This window comes from Natator depressus, chromosome 9 (assembly GCF_965152275.1).
Source record: "Natator depressus isolate rNatDep1 chromosome 9, rNatDep2.hap1, whole genome shotgun sequence".
In the NCBI taxonomy this organism is placed as follows: domain Eukaryota; kingdom Metazoa; phylum Chordata; order Testudines; family Cheloniidae; genus Natator; species Natator depressus.
The window spans coordinates 82,467,648-82,494,973 of NC_134242.1; the positions used below are offsets into that span (position 1 = coordinate 82,467,648).

The following is a 27,326-nucleotide window of genomic DNA, read 5'->3' on the forward strand; positions in this document are numbered from 1 at the left end:
CAAGGTCTCTTCTGTCTGATCATTACAACGGACAGCCACAGTTTTCTGTGCACTGTACTACAGGTCTCTAGATGAAACCGTTAAAGAGACTACACCAGTTATACGCAGAATAATTCCATTGCTAACTTAATGTCACAGCAGTTGTGACCCACAATGACCCCTTTTGGAGATTTTGGGTTCAGCCACAGACGTGTCATGTCATGGGATTCTGACCTTTGTTTTAATCAATGGAGAGACTGCAGGGAGAGGTTGATATGTGTCATTCGTAGTAGAGGATAACATCCATGCTGACTAAGGGCCTGATCCAACTCCCAGTGTGGTCACAGGTACTTCGAACGTGAATTAAGATAAAACAAATTCAGGCCACTTTAATTCTGAATGACATTGTCCACATAGGGATTTCATGCAGCTTAATGAATCCACTTCAAATTCACAGTTCTAGTTAAATCAGGTTTTCCTGGATGTCCCCATGTAGACAAGTCTGTAGATGCAACCTGCGGGGATATTAATTGCACTTACAAAAGAGAAACCACTCCTTCGAAAATGTACATTACGTTTATAAAGTTTTCTCCATAATAATCTTAATCTTATTTTTCGAAGCAATAGTATTTCACATAACTCCTTCACTGAGGGCCTGATCTTTCAGTGAAACCCACTGAAGGACAATAGGAGTCTTTCCATTGACTTTTATGGATTTTGAATTCGAACCTATGGGCATTCAGGGTTTTTTTTAATTGGTTCCTACGTGATTTTTACAGAACAATGCAGGTGCTTTGCTGAGTGCTTTGTGTAACTCTTAGTGCAAATACACTCAATTTGCATGAGTCTGCCATAAATTGTAACTCATGGCAATATGTTAATTTCTAACATAAAATGTACAGTCTATGCTGAATTCTGAACCCTATTTCTCTTCTTTAAGAAATGAACTTCTGTCAATTATCTGGATTAATTTTTTGTCCTCAGTCTAAACATAAACACTTTCCTGGGTAGCTGTTTTGCTCATGTCAATCAGAGCTGACACCAAATGTTTACATAAAGATGATATTAAGACCCCTCTTCTATCTGCCATAATTAGTAATTTGCCCCAGGCAGCTGGCTCCAAATTCATCTGGTTTGCAGATGGGACTGAAATGCAAAGTCTCAATAACAAAAATACCAAAAAGTGTTTTCAGTATTGATAATTTTGATTGCATTTGTTTCAGTGGTCAAAAGGCCTCATGAGTCAATGAGATCTCAACAGACACCAATCCCAATATCTTCCAAAGAAAATATACTGCAGAAATAAGCCCAGGGGAAATTTTTTTTTTCCAGAAAACACTGTAGGGAATAAAGGACAAGATTTAGGATCTGTGTTAATAATCCTCAGGCACCTGCTAGAAGCAGGCTGTTAAACTTGATAACATTTGATAACTTAAGCTTGATCTCGAAAATCCTGTTTCAAATGAGTTGATGAATAAAAGTCAGTCTTAATCTCTGTGTAAGTAAATACCATAGATCTGTGGCCCCAAGGCAATCTTTCATGAACCATAAACGATATGCTACATTAAACCTTTTCATTCTTACCAAAGCCAGATTACTTCTTTGACGGAGGGTGTTTTCAGTTGAGTAGTCATAATCATGTAGGGATCTTCTTCTCTACTAAAAGAGACAAGAGAAGAGTTTCTCTAACCTTTCCACATGCCTCGTAACCGAATAATTAACTGTGCTTATGAAAATGAAGGAAACAGCTTAGATACCACAGAGATGATGGTGGTATAAAAACTAGATAAGAAAGAATGAAAAATCTTGGAAACCAGTGGGATTAGGTAGGACCTCTACACAGTGAGAGGATTGAAGGTCTGAACTGCCCTCTCTTCAAAGCCATAAGAGAGATCATCCCTTATATTTCTTTCCTGTAGAAAAAGGAATGACCATTGCCTCTGACCTTACTAAAGTATTAAAGAAAAGCAGGAATCTGTGTACTCACAGCCCAATGGTATCAAACTCAAGACCTGCAATTCCGAGACAGTAAACCAAGGAAGAAATGAATATGGGAATGGTGTTCATGGAGAGGCAAGGCAAATGGATGTGCGGTGCACGTACTGCTCCACATAGTGATTATGGTAGAAGCACAACTTCAGTGTTAGTTCTCGGACATCTCTGAGAAGAGGCCTTAGCCAACCTGCCTGAGATGCCACAGAGATGAGCATAAGAAGTGCAGGACATCAGAAACCGACAACAGGCAAAAGGAGCACAAAGCCTAGATGTAACCACCCGTCTAGGAACTTCTGTGGCCTTCATCATTGTATCAGAGCATCTGAGACAAGAGTTTCAGTGGAACAGGAAAGATTTAACAATAGTTGGAAGGGTTTAGAGTCAAAGTTATTCCAGAGAAGGTTCATAGGGAACAGTGGTACTACAAGCAAGTTTGCTGTAGGTACTTGGTATGGAAATATTTGAAGAGACCACAAGGAAGAAAGATTGTGTCTGAAAATCTAAAAGTGATTGTTGCAGCTCAAATGTCTAACAGCTCTGCCAGCACCCAAGCTTTTCATTATTTTTATTGCTGTAGTAAGAACTCATAGCTATAGTTAGCAGCAGGCCTGTGACAGTGAAAGCTGCATCAGAAATGGAGTCCATCTAATTAAACCAACAGCAGAGAAATCACCACTTCATTTAATTAACACATTAATCAGGAAAAAGCCATATTTTAAACCTAAGAGCAGGTAGCAAAGATTGGATGTGTGGAAGAACCAGGAACAACATCCTCAGGGCGATAGAGCAGATTGTGACAGGGTGCGTGTCTCATCCACATCCTCGGCCACTCCAGGAGCTGCCCAAACTCTTTTCTTTTAGTGTCCACTCTGTATAATATATTCAAGTCCCTTCCACCGACAGCTGAACAGAAGAAATGCTCCCTGCCTCAAAGACAGACAGAAGGTCAGGGAATTGGAACTACGATGGTTGCTTCACTAGGAACCTTCTTTACTCATTTAAAAGAGTGTTGTTGATAATACCTCAAGTAATGTGCTCAACGTGACCCTATGTCACTTGCTGGCAGCTCATAACAATAAATTACATTGATCCCCAGTAGCTTAATATCATGCCAGTTCAGCTGTCTGAGCCATCTGGTGACCAGAAATCCAAGAAGAGGGGAAGAAAGGTCCTCACACAGCACTGTGCCGTTCCAGGGTTGGGAGCTAGAGGCTCGAATTACAGCTGGGTGAACTATTTGCGGCAAACTCTTTGTTCAACAAATTTAATCCTTTTCTCTGTTTCTCCACCAACAAACATTTGTTTTGATCAGTTTGTTTGGTGTTTGAACGTAATGGTTAATCAACAGATTTCAGGCTGGGGATTGCTCAAACACCATGACTGTGGCTTCCGATCTTCATTATTTGTGCAGTTCGATTGGTCCCCTAAATCACATATTTGTTTCTGCTTCCTGACTGGATGCCTCCCGAGCCCGGAAAGAGATTTCAAGCTGGACACTCAAACTCTTTCAGCATGAGTATTCATGAATATCTTTTTGTGCCATGAGTATTCGTAACACTTTCTCATTCATATTTTCAGCTGGGTGAGTGTTGGAGGAAAGTGAGGAGGACACATTGTGGGCACCACAGGAACAAATTCATGGTTTTATTAAAAACTAATGCTTGGGCTAATCTTAAAGCTCAACTCAGACCTGGACCCGAACCCAACCACAACAGACCTGAAGCTGACCCAAGAGTATTGAGTCACTTTCAGAACTGATCCAACCTGGAACCAAACCCTTCCTGTTGAAACTGTGTCTGTGCTGCCTACATCATGTCCTTGGGGCTTGACCTGGTGGGGCTGCCGTGCTCCCCTCGCCCCCTTCGTGTGATCCGTCTCCAAACGTGGAGCTGGGGAAGCAGCAGCTGTGCACGCCACTCCTGCCAGACGCCACCGCCTAGCTGTGCTGTATGGGCTGTGGAGCCGTGCTGCAGCTCATTGGCAGAGTCACTTTGCGGCACACACACAACACAACGAGGTGGTGTGGTTGACAGGAGCGGGGCATGCTGCTGCCCTGACCCCATAAGCAAGAGATGATTTAGTTTTCAGACCTGACATGATCCAAGCACTTTAGTTGGGTCCCATCAGATTCGGTCACGTGGCAAGGCTCTAGCTCACAGATACTTTTTGCAGTATTCATCTAGATCTCCTAAGAATGCTGGATATACCCATATCTAACCTTGCAGTTCACTTACCCCTACACTATGGCAATAACTTACACTTTACAGTGCCTGCCAATGCAGTGTTTACTAGTGACAAGATACTTGATTCCCCCTAACACTGGGACTGAGAATGTTATTTCTGTAATACTTCCCACCTCTGCTTACTAGTAAAGTGGAAATCCTGTAGAGACCGTCCAAAGGCCACGCTCAACTTGAGTCTACCTTGAAGGAGCATGTTGGCACACGAGCCGAACTGTGATGGTTCAGGGCAACGTGCATCATAGTATTTAGTTCATAGGAATATGAACAGGACTCAGGTACTGCACTTGAATATTCACCATGCAGAAAGAAAATGCCAAAGTTCTGATGCTATTGATGAGTCAGATCTTGTTCCAGCAGCATTTAAAGTGTATCATTAACTCTGTGGTTTTTAAATGATAGCATTAGAACCAATGAAGAAAGGTATTGGATAAGTGGTAGCAAAGGAAAATCTTACTCATTCTGGGGTTTTTAGGGGGGAGAAACAATCTGTTTTCCAAATTTCTTTTTTTTGTCAGCCGTGACTCTGTGGTCTTTTCACTTTCTAGTTCAGAAGCTGTAGCATCAAATTTCATGTTCTGCTCTTTATTACAAAAACAAAAACCACTGGCCTGGCCTAACAAAATCAAAATGGGTGGAGAGCTAAGGAATTTGCTTTGTAAGTTTAGAAATCTGTTTTATGGAAGACCACTGGGCAGGGTCAGACAACATTAAGTCCAGCACAGAAGTGATCCCAGATATACCCATTTGCTTCATTTTTGTAATGCTGCTCTTTTGCCATCAATTCTGAAACTTAAAGAAATACAGTTAAGTAGGAATTAAAAACAAAACAAAACCCTCTTCTAAACAAAAGCTGTCACATATTTCATCACGGAAACACAAGGATTCATACCCTGCCTGCATATGTTAATAAACTACAGGAAAAGGCAGGCATTCTACATACAAAGAAGATGACATAAAAGACCATAGATAGCATAAATATTAAATTGTGTTAGCACATCTTGTCCCTGTTACCGTTTTGTCTGACTTGGGAATTTGTAGGTTGAATGAAGTAATTAAAAAAGGCTGGAAATGCAATTGTCTTTTCTGAGTCAACCGCAGAAAAAATCATGAATAATAATAATAAAAAGCACATGACTTTACAAGCTATGCCTGATAATCATTGCAAATTGCCAGCCATGCAATGACTTTACTTTAGCACGTTTAGGTTTCAGGGAATGCTTATCTGTAAATTGTACGCTATGTAAGGTGCAGTGGAGCGCCAAAGGGACAAAGTCTGAACAGGACTGGAAGTGGGTAGCCCTTCAGCAAGATGAATTTCCCATCTTTAAAAAAACAAAACAAAAAGCTCCCTATTGTCAGGCTTTAGTCTACGTCAGGGATGGCCAACATGAGCCTGAGAAGGAGACAGAATTTACCAATATACATTGCCAAAGAGCCATAGTAATACGCCAGCAGCCCCCCATCAGTCCCCCCAACCTCGCTCCCAGCGCCTCCCGCCCACCGGCAGCCCCACCGATCAGCACCTCCCCCTCCCTCCCTGCACCTCCCAATCAGCTGTTTCGTGGCGTGCAGGAGGCTCTGGGTGGGGGGAGGAGAGAGGGCACGGCAGGCTCAGGGGAGGGGGTAAGAAGGGGTGGAGTGGGGAAGGGGTGAAGTGGGGGCAGGGCCTGTGGCAGAGGCAGGGTTTGAGTAGTGAGCACCCCCCAGGTTGGCCACCCCTGCTCTATGTTGTCACCAACGCTCCTGTTCCCATCCATGAGTAGCTCTTAAAATCGTAATGACAAAAAACGGCAAAGGGAAGACATAGTGCTTTATATTGTTAAGTGGGGAAAAAAATTCTCATCTGCACTAACTCGTCCATCAATGTGGACTGCCGTAAAGGGGCTAAGTTGGATTTACTCCTTTACCAGCATTACTAGATGTGTTCCTGAACTGCTGCTGGAGAATCTTGGGAAATGATTATGTCTAGCAAGTAACTAGGGAACAATTGGGCTTTGGCAAAGCTTTAATAACGCCAGCAACCCTGTGAGCCAGATTCTGATCTCAGTGATATCACTGTAAGTGTGGAGTAACTCTGTTGAGTTACTCTGGATTTATCGCAATGGAAGCCAGGTTGGAATTTGGTCCTCTGTTTGTTCTATTGAATTTGACAAATATTATTCAGCTAGCCCTACGCTATATAAATGAATAATAAGAGAAGATACATTTAGTAACTGGGGGAGAGGAATCATCAGAGAGCCACATTACAACACAATATGTAAGTGGTCACTATAATAAACATTTCAACAGTGTTTGTACAAATCAGAAGTCATGAACATAAAAGAGGATGCCGTCGTTCACACCCTTATAGCACAGAATCCAATCCTCGCTGCTTTATAATCAATGGAATTAAAACAACGAGGAGTCCGGTGGCGCCTTAAAGACTAACACATTTATTTGGGCATAAGCTTTCGTGGGTAAAAAACCCAGTTCTTCAGATCCACTTCTTCAGTCTCCATGCAACTGAAGAAGTGGGTTTTTTACCCACAAAAGCTTATGCCCAAATAAATTTGTTAGTCTTTAAGGTGCCACTGGACTTTTCGTTGTTTTTGTGGATACAGACTAACCCGGCTACCCCTCTGATAATGGAATTAAAACTTCCTTATGACACGAGATGAGCCTTTCAAACGGGATTTGTGTTCCAGTAGGTTCCTCTTAAGTTGTGTCCCTTGCCTCAGTTAAGAGCAAACCAGGAGGTTGAATTTAATTGAAACACAAGAGGTATAAACACAAGCTATCTAATTCTCAACAGCATCCTGCTGGGATCAGGAGACAAGACTATGCATTGGTTACCCTCCCTCTTTTTCTAAACATCAGCCGCCTCATCTTACTTCTTTCATTCTCATTAGAAAGGGAGAGTGACTTATGCAGTGTAATGCTGATAGATACACTTATGCCAGTTAAGGAGGAAGTGCTCATTCTGACTGAACAGTGCTAGCTCACTTAGATATTATATTTGCAAAATCCTTCCCTTGTACAGACTTCTCTCTCTTCTCATCTTCCCCCCACAAGAGAGGAGTTATTATTGCAGCGTGAGCCATAAATAGTGACATCTTTTGACAGTCTAAATTTAGGTACACTGCAGTTCTTAAACACATGGCTGAGCACGACAAGGCCATGTACAACTGACGCCACTGTCAAATGCCTTAACTATGCTTGCTAGCTCTGCAAAGGCTATCCCATGGGTACATCTCAGGTTTTAAACACATGGATAAGTAGCCAAATTAAAACTAAATCAGTCTAGAGCAAATATGACTGGCTGAATATCTGTTTTGCTTCTTCTTATCATTGGCTAAAAAAGGGCTGGTTATATTGAAGTCATATGTTTCCCCTCTCTTGCATTGTTTTCCAAAGCAAACACTAAAGTGCTTACCGTAGGCTAGTGTTTTTGGCCTTGACAACATTTTAAAATATAAGTACTGTATTATATAGTAACCTTTGGTTGGTGATTGGCTACTACAGTGTGCTGAAAATGATATGGATCCAAATTTTGCTCTCAGTTATGTCATTGTAAATCTGAGATACATGGACATTTTGGAGTTTACATTGATGTAACTTGAGAGCAGAATTTGTCCCAATGGCAACATCCTCAGCTGAGCACGTTAGCATAGCTCCATTGAAATTACTGGAGTCGGACCACTGAAGATCAGGCCCAATATAGCTGAATGCTTGCCTACAACTGAGTGCCACAGATAAAAGATGTTCATGACAAGTCGAAAGACAAGCCTAGAACTTTTTTCTTGTCACCAAATAGATGGTGGCATTCACTATGTTTTATTAATTAACCCTGTAATTTCACTCAATGAATTGCTCTGTATTGAAAAATCAATCACTGTGTTTATACATTGTTACTGCATTGTGCATTGTCACTGTTTTAGCCCTGTACAGAGTCTCTCTAGGCATATCTGACTAGATGTTAGGGCCTTGAAATCAGTATCTCTGGAATCACTGCTTAAAACTGATTATTAGCTTCCTTTTATTATATCAGCAAATGTTGCATTTTTAAGAGCCCCACACTACAAAAAGACACAAACACCTTTTTGGTCCAGAAAGTCTGTATCATGGATGCAGGCAGGGAGGTGGGATCAGAAATGTCACCCAGTCACTGTATGTCTCCATAATCCCGTATGTGTTTTCAAGCCCTTTTTGCCAATAGCCGCGCTGTCGTCTAACCCTGACTCTGTCTGTCCCCCATGTGTCTCTATTTTCAGAACAGAATCTATAAGTGTCACAGACAGGACAGTGATTCTGAACTGACAACCAGTCTTAAGGTATCTTATCAGCCATGCTGTGGCTATGGTCTCTCAAGTTTCACATGTGATGAGAGTTTATGCTGCAAAATCCTCTTTGTTTTAGACCTACAGAGGCTGGCTAGGCCATTTGTGGCAGTTGATAGCATGTGGTTCCTTTACAATTGCACATAGAAAATTGATATATTACAAATAAAGGTTCATTGGTCAGTAGATTATCCAGACTCTGATTCTGTCGTGTTTTATTTTCAAGTGTTGTAGTTGGACCTTTACATGAGATTGTGCCATGGGATCTTTTGTCCAGTGATGCATTACACTCTGAATCAGGAAACCCTTTCGATTTTCATTCTATCAGATATTAATTAAGTAGTGGGAAATAGCCACATTAAGTAAACGTTCATATCACACTTTTACACTAGTCCAGTGTAGCTGATTTATGAATTAGAGATGAGCTGAGTAGCTGATGTTTGAATCCAGATCAGGTAAGGTTCAGGTCAATATTATTACTAATTATTTGCAAGCACTATCAACATGCTAATACCCTCTGTGCTATACGGGACACAGATATACAGCCTGTCCCTGGCCCAAGAAGCGTACAGACTAAGAGGTAGATAAAGCTAAAACAAGATGTGCTGGGAAGCCCAGAGAAGAATCCAAGCTTAGGTTCTCTTTGGCTTTCCTTATCTCCTCTATACAAGGTGGAGGAGAGAAAGTGTTTGAAGTGAGCTAGGATTTCTGGGAATTGTGGAAAAAGACAGTATTTATGAGGGAATTGAGTAAGGAGAGAGTATGTGCACAGGTGTGGTTTGAGGCTGGCACATCCATGCAGAGGGGGTAGAATGGAGAAAGCTGTGAAGACGGGAGAAAGAATTAAATGGGATGTCAAGTATGCTTCCATTGGTGGAGCAAAGGGATGTGTGATAGGTTCGAAAATATAGACTGGGGCAAAACTGTGCAGTCTTGACGGTGAAGATTCAGGGTTCAGGTCTGAAGCTGAATCAGAGCTAGTACTTGAGCTTGGGTTGGTTGGCACTGAAATCTTGTGAACTCTTCTTGTGAATTTCAGGCCCAAATGGTGGAAATCTTTCCTGCTCAGTTTATCTCAGGTGTTTTCTGCTGTCTTTAATAGGGGAAAATGTCACAAGATTAGCATTCTCATGAGATTATTATTTACTTTTTGAATTGTATTCCAAGAGTGCCTCTATACCCAAGTAGATCAGTGCTCTATTTTGCAGGGTGCTGCATAATCACATAGTAACAGGTGGTTCCTTCTAGCTGAAAAGAAGATACAATAAGTGGGTGTAACAAGATGAGGGTAACCGTCCTAAGAAAAGGTAGCTGCCCAGGGTCAATATTTGAACAGTTTGGCAGGCTCTCTTTTAGTGCTATAAGTAATTAATAAACAGTCCCAGCAACCCTGCTGGCCACCCGATTAGTCGTTATCAGCTAGCAATTTCCTGTAGGCTCCAAAGTAGAAGTGAATCTTGAGAAGGGCCTGGAAAGAGGACAGGATCATCACCTTGGGCCAAAAATCTCATAAGAACAATTGTTCCCAGCTCTGTCCAAACAAGAACTTCAAAATAAACCCCTTGTGATTCTGATTCCAACCTATGACAAAACAGACAGTGGCTAGATCAGACCCACAGACCTTTCTAGATTAATAGTTTTGGTTTTGAGGTTCTGCACTGTGGTCCATTTGGAGTGAAGGAAGTTATTGCTTTATGAGGCATAGTGTAGTCTAGTAGTCTTCATCTTCTAACTGTGGAAAGGAATAACTACTTAGCATGTATAGAGTGTCTGTCATCTAAGGATCTTAAAGCATGTTATAAAGAGCATATTATCTTTTTCTTGTAGCTGGAGCAAACTGAGTCAGAGAGGTCAAGTGACTTGCTCAAGGTTACAGCCTAGACTGGAATCCAAGCCCTTGTTCTCCCTCTCTTGTGCATTGTTTACTAGAAAATGTTGCCTTTCCAATGATGAATAAAACAGTGTTTCTGCTGGTTGTTTGAAAACTCAGAAGTAGATTGAGCAATGATTCCATGTGAGGGAAAACTGCAATGTTTCCGAAATAGGACAGGAATTAGTTAAAAAATCCAATTATCACTCATTGCAGTATCATCAAAAAAGGCAATGAGGTAGTGGGTGAGTAGCCCAGCCTTGTGAGGATTAACTCCAGGAGGATGTTAATAAGTATTCGATCGATTGTTATAAATGGTAGTTTTAATTTCTGAAGCTGACACTACCAAGATAAAATGCAGGAAAGGCACATGCTATTATGTGAGAACTGACAGTGGGGTTCTGAGGGATTCGGCATAACAGCTTGTGTCAGGGGATGAGGTTAATGGAAAATAATTTGTTATTCAGGTCACTTAGCACAGTCTTTGGGGTAAAATAATGTATTCCTATTCTACTTCCATCACTGTAATTTAGCCTAAAATGTGGAATAAGCTGACCTAAACATGAGCTCAACCAGTAAGAACAATGCAAATATATGCTGAGCCACAGACTGAGCATCAGCTATTACTCCAATGACAATACATCAAATATTGCGTTATCAACAGAGGATTTCTCTGCATAATGCCAACTTTTAAACAGAAGAGTCACAGACCAAGATCTGTATTTGAAAACCAGCAAGGTCTGATGCAAAAGCACCAAAAAGTCACAAAATGTAACATTTCTGGCCAGCATACTGCCTTTAGCGTAGATCAATTAGGAATGAGAAGAAGAAGAAAAAGGATCATCACAGCCCTCATTTTCACCAGGCGTCTCTCTGTTGTTGGTTTGGTTTGTAATACAGCTGTAATTAGAGACGGACCCAGGTTGTCAGTGCTTAAGGTACTACCAAGGAAATCAGTTGACGTGGGTTCTATTTCTCACATTGCCAGTGAACTGCTGTGTGACCTGGGGCTGATAGTGCATCTGTTTCTTTTCCCACTCTCTGTCTATTTAGACTGTAAGCTCTTCCAGGCAGGGACTATCTCTCACTATGTGTTTGTATTATGCCTAGCACAGAGTTCCAACCCTGGTTTGGATGTCTAGGCTCTACTGTTATACAGACAATAATAACAGCAGATCAGGGCTAGGATGTCAGATTCTGAAAGGTCCAGGGTAGTTTAGCTCAGCTCCTTCCCCACTTGTGTCATTATTTTGTCTGCAAATGTCTTTTATTTAAAGAAACATGACTCAGTTGTTCATGGAAGGCTGAATATTCTCCCTTTACAAGTCTAGATACAGCACATTCAATCAGGAAAGAACCAAATTAAACCTGTCATCTGATTGTAATGGGGTTTACAGAGGGGAAACTGCTTCTTTTCCAATTTGAAGCCTACGATCTGGGTATAGTAGCCAATAGCGACTGACTATACAAGAGAGAGAAATAACTAGGTTCATTGTGTACTTATCCATGCATTTTATTTGAGGATCGAAACTATAGTAAATGTGGCCAAGTGAACTCTGTACCTTTCATTTGCCATTTAGAAAGGTAGGTTACTAAAGTGGCAGAGTGAGCAACCAGCAAAAGCGTTGCAAAGAGAGCTTCCCTCCATGCTGTTTATTGCCAAGAGCTTAATAGGTTTCTCAAAAGACAATAGTCACCTTGTTTAACAAAGAGAAAACAAATGCAGCTTTCTTGAGCAGTAATGCTCCACCCTCAACCAAACACAATAACCATCCCCACCCCCTGCCCTCAGTGCACCCAGTGAGCCATTTTTATAGGATTCCCTGGTGTAAGCCCTTAGCTCCTGATTGCCTTCAGTCAGGAGCTCTGCCTCCTTAACATAATTCTTTCCACCTGTGTGGGTGTGGCTTGCTGGAGAATTAACTCCTATTTTGCTGTACCCAGGCAGGCACCTTGTTATATTTGCAAGCCCTGGCACTTCTAGCCAGCTCGGTCATCTGCTTTGCCATTCTCACCAGCAGCACACCCAACCCACCTAGCTTTTTGCATGTTTTGGGGAAAATATTACAGATGGTAGCCCCAAGTTTACCTCTCTGGCTTTCAGGCTTGCTTTAGTGGCTGGACTGCATAGAGGTTTATGAGTCTACTAGAGCCGTTGAGTGAAGAGACTCATGGTTTTAGATGCCCACGTCCAATCACTGCGGCTCACAACCACCATTACCTCATGTTACAGGTGTCAGAAAAAAGAATTATTAACTAGCTGGAGTGTTCTTTTTAATGGTCTGAGTAATGTTTCTTGTCATTAAAATCCTTCTGTGAAAATGCCTCTGACAGTCACAAGAGGGAAATGTGCCTGCTATTCACCATAACCTGCAATCAGACTTCCAGCAGCAGAATGTCAGCCACAGGAGTGAGTGCGGCGGGTACATGAAATACAGTACGCTTGAGTGATTATTAGCACACAACAAAAAGAGCTATCTATGTTGCAAATGGAAACACACTGAGGGGTGAGTCTGTATGAGCATTTCAGTGTAATTCTGCACTCTGAATATTGTAATGAATCACAATAGAGTGAGCATTAACCTCCACTTCAGCCCTGGGCCTTTAACTACTTGAAAATTGCACCAGTAGCAGAATAATGCATACCCTGTAGTGGCTGATTGGTAGTAGATTGTGACTCATTAATTGTACATTTAACATTTTTCAAACCTTTTAAAAAATGTGATCTGAGGGCATTTATGTAACATTCTCCTCCTTTGGAGAGTTGTCCCTACTAAAAGAGTAGGGAAAAAGTTAGCAACCCCTTTGCTCAACGAGGGACCGTCATTTTATTCTGTGTTTGTACAGCACCTTGCACAGTGGTGTCCTGGTCCATGACTGGGACTCTGAGGCACTACTATATTATAAATAAATAAATAATAAATAATAATATTTATAATATATTGATTGTTTGGGGGGCTCTCCTTTTGTGAGGTTCCCTGGGCCTTTGTCTCACAAACCCAGCTGTCCTTTCAGTAGCAATTTATGAACTAGGATCTACTTTCCATCAACTTCCTTTTTAAAAACAAACATGGGGTATTGAGCAACTTTTACATCAGCATATGAGTTAAAGTGCCATGGATTGCTGCAGTGAGGGCCACTGGGCACTTTTTGGAGAAGGCAGTTTTGCCTAAATAGGGAGTAAAAAAAGGTTTGCTGAATGTGGAATATTTTGAATTACCCTGCTTAGTCAGCATGGACCATGTTTAGTATAACTATACAAGAGGAATGTCTATTTCCTACTCCCCTGAATGAGGTTATTAATTAATTAATTTATTATTATTATTATTATTATTATTATTATGTATTTATCTGTTATGTGTAGGTCCCTACCTTGATGATGGACACCCAGTTTTCAGAATTCACCCCTGATATCACCCCAATAATGTTGGCAGCCCACACCAACAACTATGAAATCATCAAACTGCTTGTCCAAAGACGGGTAACAATACCGCGCCCCCACCAGATCAGATGCAACTGTGTGGAATGTGTCTCCAGTTCTGAGGTGGACAGCCTGAGGCATTCCAGATCGAGGCTGAATATCTACAAAGCCTTAGCCAGCCCTTCGTTGATTGCCTTATCGAGTGAGGACCCTATTTTGACAGCCTTCCGGCTGGGCTGGGAGCTGAAGGAGCTCAGCAAAGTGGAGAATGAGTTCAAGGCTGAATACGAAGAGCTTTCCCAGCAGTGCAAACGTTTTGCTAAGGACCTTTTGGACCAGGCACGGAGCTCCAGGGAACTGGAGATCATTCTCAACCACAGGGATGATCAGAGCGAGGAGCTGGATCCCCAAAAATGTCATGATTTGGCAAAGTTAAAGGTAGCAATAAAGTATCATCAGAAAGAGGTAAGAGTCACCTTAATGTGGGGGTTTGCCAAAGCCACATATGTTGAGTAAAATGACTTATTTCCTGGCCTACCTTGTGTTCATTGAGGGAACACCAGGACTGTGACCCAGCTGAGACCAATGTGTTTGGATTGAAAGGAAGACCAGGTGCAAGTAGGGCTACACGAGCTGGTTCTAAACCCACCTGGTTCTAAACTGAAGTCAATGAGCGCTCAGGGCCCTCAGCATCCCCTGGGAGGTGTGCAGCGAGCTACAAGATCAAGATTAGTCATTTGTGATCCTGTTTAGCATTGACTGAGTACTTCATTTTCTGTCTAGGACAGATTTGAGTCAGACTTCAATTAAAACTGTGCCCATAGGTATCTAATAAGCCTTTAATGATTTCTAAAGATGATAGCGCCAAATCCCCTTCCAGGCATCCTCAGTAATCTTCCTATTCTCACTAAAGTCCAAGCCCTGGGCCTTTCCAGTGGCAGGCCTGCCTGTGCAAAGGGAACTCCTGCTGGTATCAAGAGCTCTCATCATCCCACCACTTCTCAGAGGCCCATGGATTTGAATTTGAGAGGATGTGACTGCAATAGGCTCAGTATCCCTAAGTAGTTCTGCAATGATGAGATGTGAAGAAAATCAGAGAGGATTTTAATAAGCCTTGAGTAGGCGTGACAAAGAAGGAGCCTTACGGACGATGATTCTGGTGTGTTTCATATCCCTAATGCTCACCCTGTTTTGTTTGCAGCTGTATTTTGAACGCACTCAAGTGAAGCACAAACTGTGGCTCTGTGCCCTTGGTGGGCACTCTGGTTGCGAATGCATTTGCAAACAGTGTTCAAAGTTGGGAGCTATAGTTGGGCTCCCTCATTTCACTACTGCTGGTAGGAAGAAGGGGAAAAATCTGGAAAAGGAAAGAAAAAGCCCTTGACAATAGGAGACACATAACAATATTTATGGAGGCATCTTATTGGCCCCAACAGCCAATTCAAGCGTGGCCTACAATATCCAAATTCCAGTTATATACATGCCAAATGCACAAACCCATGTGACTGCACAATTAAAGTTATGGGCATGTTGTTAACGAGGGTAATGGTGGACAATCTGCAATCTTAATGATCACAGTTGCTAGTAAGCAAACACTAGTTTAATCTCATATTTCTCACATTTGGGTACAGGACCTTTGTCTCCAGAGCCATGCAAATAGTGCTTCACACCTGAAAAACCCCAGTTTGATTCTTTGGCTCTGCTTCATCCAGGCTCTAGGGACTCAGAAAAATTTCCCAGAAATGGAAACTACTGCCTTTAGTGCCAGAAAAAGGAAGAAGTGCTTCCACTAAAAGATGAAAGAGAGCCACCCAAAAGCCCTGGAAATCCAGAGACACTTCAGTATCGTTCAATAGACAAGGGCCGTGAATCTAACTCGAGTAAAATGCTGACATGGTTTCATTAGCTGACTCTGGATTTTCTTTCTGTTTCCAAACCAAGGACAGAACTCAGTAGATTACATATCAATTGTCATTTGCCTGTGACATCCCTGGGTTGGAAAGGGAAAGACCTAGTTAACCTGGTTAAGGAGTTTAATGTATTTCACTTGCCCATTGCATTTGTTTTCCACCTGGGAGGGTGGAAAGTTTTTTCTAAAGCCTCCTTGAAGCTTTGAAGCCTATCTAATCACCCTATTTTTTACTGTCCTCCCTCCACTCAAGACCCTGCGTTATGCCATTGTCCTAGATGAGGAGAGCTCAACATGACACATTCCATAGCCCATAAAGTCTGCTCCATATTACCAGAGGGAAAACTGCAGAGTGGTGGAAGATGCATCTTTCCCATCCTCTACCCATGGCCTGCTATATCTGCAGAGCACATAGCCCCAGAAGCAAAGAGCAAGGCTAGAGCCTCAAGTTTGGCCATATCTAGCACATGATAACAGATTGCTACAGTGATAAGCTGTAGGTTGACTAAGAGTGAAATACTTCCATGCCAGTTATTCTTCATATGGATTTGTGATTTTGCTCACACTGATGGAGTCTGGGAATCGTTTAAATGGACCTGGGAGACATAACGGATGAAATCCCGGCTATGTTCTACTCAGTGGCAAAATTTCCTGTGACTTCAGTCGGGCCAGGCTTTCACTGAATAACTTAAATAAGGTCACAGTCCCACTAGACAATTATGTCATGTCACATGGTGATGTTTTTCAGTGTGGTGATGGGGTGTCATTAACATTTCATGTGGCATCGTTTCATCACAACGCATCACTATTACATCACAGACGTCAGCATCATCCTGATATTACTGTTGTAGACTGAGAAGCGTGGACATACTGGAAGCCGAGCGCTCAAGTTGCACAGTGGCAGCTTTTAGGAATGACTCACAGTACATATAGGTGTTATTTGTTAAGGGCACATCTCATAGGCTGCAGCTACAAAACTGTTAAATGAACTCCAGCTGCTGCTGCTGCAATGTGTTCTGGGACATTGGAGCAGCTGGCCACTCCTGCCCAGATCGCCTTAGATAGTACCGATAAAACTTTCAAAAGAACTTAAGTGACTTAGAAGCCTAAATGCTAAAGGGACTTAGGTTCCTAAATCAGTTAGCTGTTTTTGAAAAATTTACCCTACATGCTTAGCTACTATGGTGATGGATGCTATACAAAACACTAAGACAGATCAGATAGGCAGCCAGATCCTTCAACTGGAAGAGATTTTCTGTTTAAGCTGTGACTGGCACTGGGAGGAGAAAAAATTATTTTACTCTATTTATTTTCATATTTTTGTGAGTGGAGCAGTGGAGAAATTGGAATGGCCTTCTCAAAATCAGGGCAGTCCCACAAAAACTCCAGCTGGTGGCACCCTTAAAGGTAATTACAGTGGGGATCGTAAGTGGTGTAAAGTAGTAAGGGTAGGTTGTTATGTAACTACAGAATAAATAAGCGCACTGATTTGACCACAACAGTTGTTCCTTATTTTCAGCAATCCCACCAGGATTTTGGGGAGTAAGCCTTCAAAGCACAGGGCACCTTCCACTTCCTCCAGTGGACCTCAATGAGAGGTTGCCTGTCACCTTATAGCATTGGGCCTTATTTTTACCTGAATGATGCTTGGCTGCACGCCTGCACACACAATTTTCTGAGCTAAGAACCAGACCTTAGATCAGTGGCTCTCAACCTTTCCAGTCTACTGTAATAATAAAATGTTTTTTAAGTACATCAGAAGCAGGAGCCTGCTAAACAACCAGTGGGGCCCCTGGACGATTGAGATACAAAAGGAGCACTTAAAGATGATAAAGTCATTGCAGAGTAACTAAATGAATTCTTTGCTTCAGTCTTCACGGCTGAGGATGTTAGGGAGATTCCCAAACTTGAGCCATCTTTTGTAGGTGACAAATCTGAGGAATTGTCACAGACTGAAGTATCACTAGAAGAGATTTTGGAATTAATTGAGAAACTTAACAGTAACAAGTCACCGGGACCAGATGGCATTCACCCAAGAGTTTTGAAAGAACTCAAATGTGAAATTGCGGAACTATTAACTATGGTTTGTAACCTGTCCTTTAAATCAGCCACTGTACTCAATGACTAGAAGATAGCTAATGTAATGTCAATATTTAAGAAGGGCTCTAGAGGTGATCCTGGCAATTACAGACTGGTAAGTCTAATGTCAGTACCAGGCAAATTAGTTGAAACAATAGTAAAGAATAAAATTATCAGACAAATAGAAGAACATAAATTGTTGTGCAAAAGTCAACATGTAAAGGGAGATCATGTCTTACTAATCTATTAGAGTTCTTTGAGGGGGGGTCAACAAACATGTGGACAAGGGGGATCTAGTGGACATAGTGTACTTAGATTTCCAGAAAGCCTCTGACAAGGTCCCTCACCAAAGGCTCTTACGTAAATTAAGTTGTCATGGAATAAGAGGGAAGATCCATTCATGGATTGAGAACTGGTTAAAAGACAGGGAACAAAGGGTAGGAATAAACAGTAAATTTTCAGAATGGAGAGCAGTAATTAGTGGTGTTCCCCAGGGGTCAGTCCTAGGACCAAACCTATTCTACTTATTCATAAATGATCTGAAGAAAGGGGTAAACAGTGAGGTGGCAAAGTTTGCAGACGATACTAAACTGCTCAAGATAGTGTCTTGAAGACTATGAAGAACTTCAAAAAGATCTCACAAAACTAAGTGATTGGGCAACAACATGGCAAATTAAATTTAATGTGGATAAAAGTAAAGTAATGCATATTGGAAAAAATAATCCCAACTATATATACAATATGATGGGGGCTAATTTAGCTACAACTAATCAGGAGAAAGATCTTGGAGTCATTGTGGATAGTTCTCTGAAGATGTCCACGCAGTGTGCAGCGGCAGTCAAAAAAGCAAATGGGATGTTAGGAATCATTAAAAAAGGGATAGAGAATAAGACGGAGAATATCTTATTGCTCTTATATAAATCCATGGTATGCCCACATCTTGAATACTGCGTACAGATGTGGTCCCCTCATCTCAAAAGAGATATACTGGCATTAGAAAAGTTTCAGAAAAGGGCAACTAAAATGATTAGGGATTTGGAACAGGTCCCATATGAGGAGAGATTAAAGAGGTTAGGACTTTTCAGCTTGGAAAAGAGGAGACTAAGGGGGGATATGACAGAGGTATATAAAATCATGAGTAGTGTGGAGAAAGTGAATAAGGAAAAGTTATTTACTTTTTCCCATAATATAAGAACTAGGGGCCACCAAATGAAATTAATGGGTAGCAGGTTTAAAACAAATAAAAGGAAGTTCTTCTTCATTCAGCGCACAGTCAACCTGTGGAACTCCTTGCCTGAGGAGGTTGTGAAGGCTAGGACTATAACAGGGTTTAAAAGAGAACTGGATAAATTCATGGAGGTTAAGTCCATTAATGGCCATTAGCCAGGATGGGTAAGGAATGGTGTCCCTAGCCTCTGTTTGTCAGAGTGTGGAGATGGATGGCAGAAGAGAGATCACTAGATCATTACCTGTTAGGTTCACTGCCCCTGGGGCACCTGGCATTGGCCACTGTCGGTAGACAGGATACTGGGCTGGATGGACCTTTGGTCTGACCCAGTAGGGCCATTCTTATGTTCTTACTGTACTCCTTTCAGGAGTCTGATTTGTCTTGTGTATCCCAAGTGTCACCTCACTTTAAAACTACTTGCATACAAAATCAGACATAAAAATACAAAAGTGTCACAGCACACTGTTACTGACAAATTGCTGACTTTCTCATTTTGTCTGCATGAAATTTTAGTTGGTACTGACTTCGCTAGTGTTTTTTATGTAGCCTGTTGTAAAACTAGGCAAACACCTAGATGAGTTGACGTACCCCTGGAAGACTTCTGTGTACTCCTGGTTGAGAAGCACTGCCTTAGATCGCTAAGGATTCCAGGTGTCTCAGGACATGCATTTATCCTGCTGCTGCTCTTCAGAAGTGTTCAAGCAGGAGTCTGTAAAGTGACTGGGCCTTGTGTTTTGTTAGTAGCGAAACAGCATGGATCTGGATTAAGTAGGAGCCATTATTTGCAGTGGGGAGCTGCCCTGTATTGACACTTTGTAAAGCTGTAATTTGTTTAATTGTTTTTTGACATTTTTCTGCCTCTTTTTTTGTTCGGGTTTGGCTGGCTGTGTAACTCCGTATGTTTCACTGGTGTGCTTATGTCAGTTCCAGTGTGTAAATGACGTCGTCAAATGGACACAAGCACTGAACTGTCCTTTTAAATCAGTGCCGTTTCCGTTTGCAATGTCTGGCTGCATAGGGTCAGAATGAATGTGCCTCCAAAGGGAAACAACAACCACCCTGATCTCCCCCACAGCTCCCTGCTGTTTGCAAACAAGTGATGAATGCAAACAGCCCACCTGCAGCATGTTTCTAATTGTTGGGCATAATAATGGTAATAAAAACAAATCATCAGGCAAGATATACACATCCCTGCCAAGATGTAAAAACTGTAAACAGGGACATTTGGTGACTGACATGGGGAAACTCCTTTTATCTTAATTGAAAAATAGTGGACTAAAAGCGCTTTCCAGAGGGACAGAGAGGAAGGAGTGAGCACTTGTTTTCAGAAGGAGGCTTTTCCTACTGAGTAGGAGCATAAAATGGAGCCACCTTGCCCCACTGGCTCCAAAGTCAGCGGGCGTCTTGTCTGCAACCATGGACCCCTCTCTATAACAGGCTTCTGTGTTTAAATATCTCTCAATCCCTCCTTGCCTAGACCAGCAAAAACATGGTAGGCTCTAGACATGTATTGTCACAGGGACAGATAATTATTCATGATTGATAGAGAAGCTAGTGAAGGCTCATTGCAGATGGCAATGCTTCCATTCAGAGCCTTACCCAGTAGCCATACAATCATGTGTGAACTTACTGCCTGGCCCTGAGTCAGGGAAGCTTTCTCTCCATTGGTAGCAAATATTATGTTAACGACAAGTGATGTGGTAGTCGCAGGCCATGTCTACAAACTTTAATCAATGCAGGTTACTACCACATAAAGCTGCCACAGTTGGTATATCACTTCAACACATGCATACTCGACTGCTTGCATCAGCTCTGTGCATCCTCACCAGGAGTGCTTCTGTCAACACAAAGTGCAGTGCATCATGTGTAGCTGTTTATGTTTATTTCTGGATAAGCTCACGTGCATCCTGGAAGGTAATTACTTTTTTACACAGGAGGAGAAGAATCAATTATGATAAGAGAGATTAGAATGTCCCCTGAGGTGGTTTTTATAGCATATGTTCAAATCCACTGTGTAATGCTCAGTGTCCCTCTCAAGCTTCCTGGCAATGGAAACAATCGTATGTGTGGAATGGTTGCATGCCATGAGTTTCAAAATACCAAGCGAACTTGATCATTTATTTAGAAGACAGAAGGGATCTAACTGTTCTGCTACATTCCTTCATGATGTGCAAAAAAATTAAGGCCACTTTGGCACAGTATGAAATGTGTTGGTTAGATCTGGTGGTTTTGCATCCATGTTCCTCAGATCCATTTCCCAAAGAATTAAGCTCTATAAAATCAATGGGATTTATACCGAGAGGAGAAGGGGAAAAAGGCACTTCTCTAAAACTCTAGGCTTCCTTAGAGAGACAAAGTGGGTGAGGTACTAACTTGTATTGGACAAGCTGAAAGAGACAAGTTTTCCAGCTTACACAAAGCTCTCCCTAAGGTCTGGGAAAGGCTTCCTTGACAGTTACTTAAAAACACAATCAACTATAAAGACAAAAGGTCTGATTCTCATTTCCACTGCTCTAGCAGTGAAAAGGGACCTTAGGTAGATTGAGAGTATAATTTATGCCCTGTTTAAGGCACTGACAGAGTAGTGTAAAGTGGCAGCTGGGAATCAGATCTAAAGTACTATATTCTCCACTGCCTTGTCCCTTGAGGAGTCATTTACGCCTATGCAAAGTGAGCATAAAATGCTGCTAAGCCAGAATGGTGCCATTATGCACCATTTTGCCTGATTATGAATTACCTTCCATCCTGTGAAATCCTTTGTACCTGCACTAAATCAATGTGGGCAAAATATCAGCTTTGTGATCTGGTAGTGCTTTGTGTCCATGTTTTACTGACAGGTGCAATTGACTATGCAAGGATGACACAATGGAGAACCAGGCCCACGTCCTGTGTGTGTGTAATTATTCCACAAGATGCAAGGCCAGGGAGAATAAGGCCCATTTAAATTCCTCACAAACCATTTTTACCGTACTGAGAGAAAATGGCATTTTATCTCCCACTGGATGGCTTTACACTTTCACTGAGAGATCAAAGGTCTGTATGGAATTCTCTCATGGCAGGCTTATCCTCAAGCTCTCTTACTCACTTTACTCTTCAAATCATTGACAGGCGATCTGAAACAATCAGATGGGTTTTGTTGGGGGTTTTATTTTATTTTTACTACTTTTACTTTAAGACATAGCCTCAAAAGTGGTTTCCTAAGGCCTGGTCTACAGTACGCGATTATGTCAAATTTAGCCGCGTTAGGTAGAATTAAAGCTAAATCCATCCACACAACCAAGCCGATTTTGTTGACTTAAAGAACTCTTAAAACCGGTTTCTGTGCTCTACCTCGGCAAGGGGAGTAGCGCTAAGATTGACATCGCTCTTCCGTATTTGAGGTACTGTGGATGCAATTCGACGGTATTGGCCTCTGGGAGCTATCCCAGAATGCTCCACTCTGACAGCTCTGGACAACACTTTCAACTCAGATTCACTAGCCAGGTAGTCAGGAAAAGCCCCGGGAACTTTTGAATTTCATTTCCTGTTTGGCCAGTGTGGCGAGCTCATCAGCATGGACGGAACAGGAGGTACTGGATCTGATCGCTGTATGGGGAGAAGGCAGAACTCCATTCAAAAAGACAAAATGCCTATATGCCAAAATCTCCAAGGGCATGGACGGAACCCTGGGCTGGGCTGAGTGGGGCCGGCGGCTGGGACCCTGGCTGGCAGGACCCGGTGGCCAGAACCCCAGACCGGCAGCGGGCTGAGCCGCTGAGCCCGCTGCCAGTCTGGGGTTCCAGCCGCCAGCCCCGCTCAGCCCGCTGCCGGCCTGGGTGAACAGAACAAAAATCGGCACGCATGCCACAGGTTGCCAACCTCTGCATTAAATGAGTGCAATGAGAGGAGGCAGGATGCAATGCTGAGGCTAATGGGGGAGCAAACTGACATGCTCAGGTGTCTGGTGGAGCAGCAGGAAAGGCAGCAGGAGCACAGACCGCTGATGCAGCCCCTGTATAAGCGCCTGCCCTCCTCCCCAAGTTTCATATCCTCCTCACCCAGACACCCAAGAACGCTGGGGGGAGGCTCCAGGCACCCAGCCACTCCACCCCAGAGGATTGCCCAAACAACAGAAGCCTGGTATTCAATAAGTTTTGAACAGTAGTGTGGCCTTGTCCTTCCCTCCTCCCCTCATCCACCACCTCACCCGGTGCTTCCCTCCTCACCCACCCCTCCCGGGCTACTTTGCAAGTTTTCCCCCTATTTGTGTGATGAATTAATAAAGAATGCATGATTTTGAAACAATAATGACTTTATTGCCTCTGAAAGTGGTGATCGAAGGCGGGAGGGTGGGTGGCTTACAGGGAAGTAGAGTCAACCAAGGGGGCGGGTTTTCATCAAGGAGAAACAAACAGAACTGTCACACCGTAGCCTGGCCAATCATGAAACTGGTTTTCAAAGCTTCTCTGATGCGCAGCACACCCCACTGTGCTCTTCTAATCGCCCTGGTGTCTGGCTGCGTGTAATTGGCCACCAAGTGATTTGCCTCAACCTCCCACCCTGCCTTAAACATCCCCCCCTTCCTCTCACAGAGATTGTGGAGCACACAGCAAGCAGCAATAACAACGGGAATATTGGTTTTGCTGACTTTTCCTTTCACTTTTTAACCGTGGTCCTTGTATGATTCTTACAGAGAGTAAGAGATAGGGAAAAGGGAGGTAAAGAAAGTGGGGGAAGGGGACAGAGGGGAAAAAGGAGTGGGAAAACACCTGCAGCTTCTTGTATAGCAGTAGGGGCTCAGAGTGAAACTTCCCCAGGAGTGGAGGGCTCTCAACCTGCCCCTGCTGAATCCTTGGTCTACGACTTGCTATAACAATGTCCAGCTCTTTGAGACCTAGTCAGGAAAGACAACTCTTTCTGCAGCCCCTGAGATTGGAGATTGGGATTCCTGCCCCCTACTGCAGGCTTTAGATCCTGTTCTGCTCTCCTCTGATCACTGCTACACCATCCCCAGCAGCTTCTCGCATTGAACAGCTGCTGGGTCCGTGCTTTGAGAGAAGTCCGTGTCCATGTCCTCATCATTATCGTGATTGTGCTATCGTTGCCTCCTCGCCTGCTTTTGCAGGTTCTTCACATACTGCAGGATAACGCGCGAGGTGTTTACAATACTCACAACTGCAGCGGTGATCTGAGCAGGCTCCATGCTTGCCCTGCTATGGTGTCTGCGTGGGTAACCCAGGAAAAAGGGCGCAAAATGATTGTTTGCTGTTGCTTTCACGGAGGGAGGGAGGGTGACTGACGACATGTACGCAGAACCACCTGCGACAATGTTTTTGCCCCATCAGGCATTGGGAGCTCAACCCAGAATTCCAATGGGCAGCGGAGACTACGGGAACTGTGGGATAGCTACCCACAGTGCACCGCTCCGAAAGTTGACGCTAGCCACAGTACTGTGGACGCACTCCGCCGACTTAATGCGCTTAGTGGGGACACACACAATCGACTGTATGAAATTGCTTCCTAAAAATTGACTTCTATAAAATCGACCTAATTTCGTAGTGTAGACATACCCTTAGATAAGGAGTTCAGTTACTGTTTCCCCAAAACATTTATATAGACAAATACATCTAGAGATATATTACTTGAGTGTATGGACAATCATTCCATCCATGCTGTATATTGCTCAGCCGTGTCTTGAGTGTGTCAGGTTAGATGTGCAGCATCCCCAGGAGAGTTTGAGTAAACGTGGAGAATTTCTAAGGGCACTTCAGTTTGCTTATAAACATATCACAGGCTCATGAAGGATGTGGTGTGGAGTATGCAAAAATAAAAGCCATTTATACATTGTTTATATCTATTTCTAAACCCATTCAGTTTTCTTGATGGAGAGCCAAGGACATTTTTTTGCTGATAGCCAGGTGCAGAGATATTTTCCAGTGGTTTTGTCTGGTTTAATGCAACATTGCCTAGAGGTATAATAACACAAGGCTGACTATATCTAGTGTGCTTTTTAAAGGCAAGACATTTAAAACTGGCTTTTCAAGGGACTGCATGGCTCAGAGGATCATCATCCTTAGTTGCTGTTGGAGTAAAAGTATTTCATCATCCTCAGAAACAGAACAGAAATATGTATTGAACACTTCTGTCTTTGCTGCATTATTTTTGGTAATGCTACCATCTAGTAATGGATGAATAACATTGTTAGGATCCTTTTTGACTAGTGGTAACATGTATTAGGCAACAAAAGTAAGAATCATATTTCATTAATATTTTCTTGCCCCTAGTCTCTGGTCTGAATGACATCTTGGACAAAGAGAAGGGAAGAATGTTGAAAATAAAAGGAAATTGTCACCAACTCAAGAACATACTTGAATGATTAAGGGGGTACACCATTTTCCTTAGCTCCATAGATTGCATCAATCTTTCTGCTGATGATAGGAGGGGCTTTGGAAGCAAAAGCTATGGCACTGGACATGACTGATTTTGCTTTCTCAAGACAACAGAGAAATATGGAATGGGGGAAAGAAGTGATACATTGTGTTTCTTAGAAGCAAATTCATCAGACTTCTCTTGTTTGAAGGTCTACACCACCCATTCACAAACAGTCTTTCCAGTTACCCTGATGTCAGCATTGAAGGGTAAATCATGCTGATTCATACTCCAGTTTGTGAGATGCCCAAAGATATTAATATCCATGGGAAAAAGTCTTTATACAGAGCCCCCTCTTGGTGGTGAAAATGGTGCTATTAATGATCTGATTGGGGTAGGTTTCAACTTTTCTTGAGCTCATCAGGGGAATGTGTTGTGAAGCCCACACACAAAAGACTGAGGATTTCACTCCCAACGTCTATTATGTCTGCAATAGATGCATCATCAAAATAGGCCATTTGGATACGTCATGATTGGAAACATGATAATTTCATAGTTCTTCATTCTAGGAAAGTGAGAGTGAGTGTGATGGATAAACTGACTCATTGTAATCCTCCCAAATTGGGGTCTTGTTCAGAATGGCATTTATAATGTGACTGCAGTTGCTGTGTTCTCATTGTTTTGCTGCTGACCCTGATGGTTTAGCAAGCCTACTTCTACAGAGCATGTGTACCCCTCATTGTATAACAGTGATTTATTCTGAAATTGAGTGATAGGCTAGGGCTTCCCAGCAAGGTGAGAGGTGTTCACAGTGCACAGATCCATTTTCTCCTTCACCCATATATTTTCATGATTAGAAAGCTGAAGAATATAACACCATTCCAGGAAAATACTCTTTCATGGTGGAAGAAAAAAATTAAATATGCTGGTGTTACGGGTTCAGTCACAGAGACCCCCTTGGGACTGTCACCTGACATGCTGGAATTACCTCTGAGCCCATTTTCCCTGCTAGCTTGGGACTCCAGAACCCTGCCTTCTTGAGCCAGACACACTAGCCTGCTGCAACACAGACCCAGGTCTGGTCCACGCTCCCAAAGCTGCAGACTTTAACAAAAAAAAATGCTCAGCAGGTCACCTATCTCCAGCACCCAGACACCCAGTTCCCAATTGGATCCAAACCCCAAATAAATTCGTTTTACTCTGCATAAAGCTTATACAGGGTAAACTTATAAATTGTTCACCCTCTATAACACTGATAGAGAGATATGCACAGCTGTTTGCTCCCCCAAGTATCAATCACTTACTCTGGGTTCAATAATAAGCAAAAGTGGTTTTATTAAGAATAAAAAATAGGATTTAAGTGGTTTCAAGTAATAACAGACAGAACAAAGTGACCAAGCAAAATAAAGCAAAAACATGCAAGTCTAAGCCTAATACATTAAAAAACTGATTACAGATAATATCTCACCCTCAGAGATGTTCCAATAAGCTTCTTTCACAGACTAGACTCCTTCCTAGTCTGGGCCCAATCCTTTCCCCGGTACAGTTTTTGTTACTTCCAGCTCAGGTGGTAACTAGGGGGATTTATCATGACTGGCAGCCCCCTTTGTTCTGTTCCACCCCCTTTTATAGCTTTGGCCCAAGGCAGGAATCTTTTGTCTCTCTAGATCCCCACCCATCCTTCTAAATGGAAAAGTACCAGATTTAAGATGGATTTCAGCATTATGTGACATGGTCACATGGCATGTGAGACCCCCCAGCCTCCATCCTTCCTGGGCTGGCTTACACGAACACAGGAGGGCTTGCAAGTAAACAGAGCCATTTACAACCAATTGTTCTTGTCAATGGGAACCACCAAGATTCTAAACCACCATCAATGGCCCACACTTTGCACAATTGCATTAGGACCCCAGAGTTATACTTTATATTTCTAGCTTC

General features: G+C 42.6%; 1 protein-coding gene across 3 annotated transcripts in view; it reads left to right on the forward strand.

Moving 5' to 3' along the window:
• TRPC5 (transient receptor potential cation channel subfamily C member 5) overlaps positions 1 to 27,326 on the forward strand; it is a 135,282-nt gene that overhangs the window by 49,782 nt on the left and 58,174 nt on the right. For 2 of the 3 annotated variants that reach the window (XM_074962460.1, XM_074962459.1), the window contains exon 3: positions 13,768 to 14,289. In XM_074962460.1, coding sequence (XP_074818561.1) covers positions 13,768 to 14,289 — 522 coding nt within the window. Of the gene's footprint in view, positions 1 to 12,788; positions 12,911 to 13,767; positions 14,290 to 27,326 lie in introns of those variants that run through there. The other variant, XM_074962461.1, reaches the window with a different exon arrangement.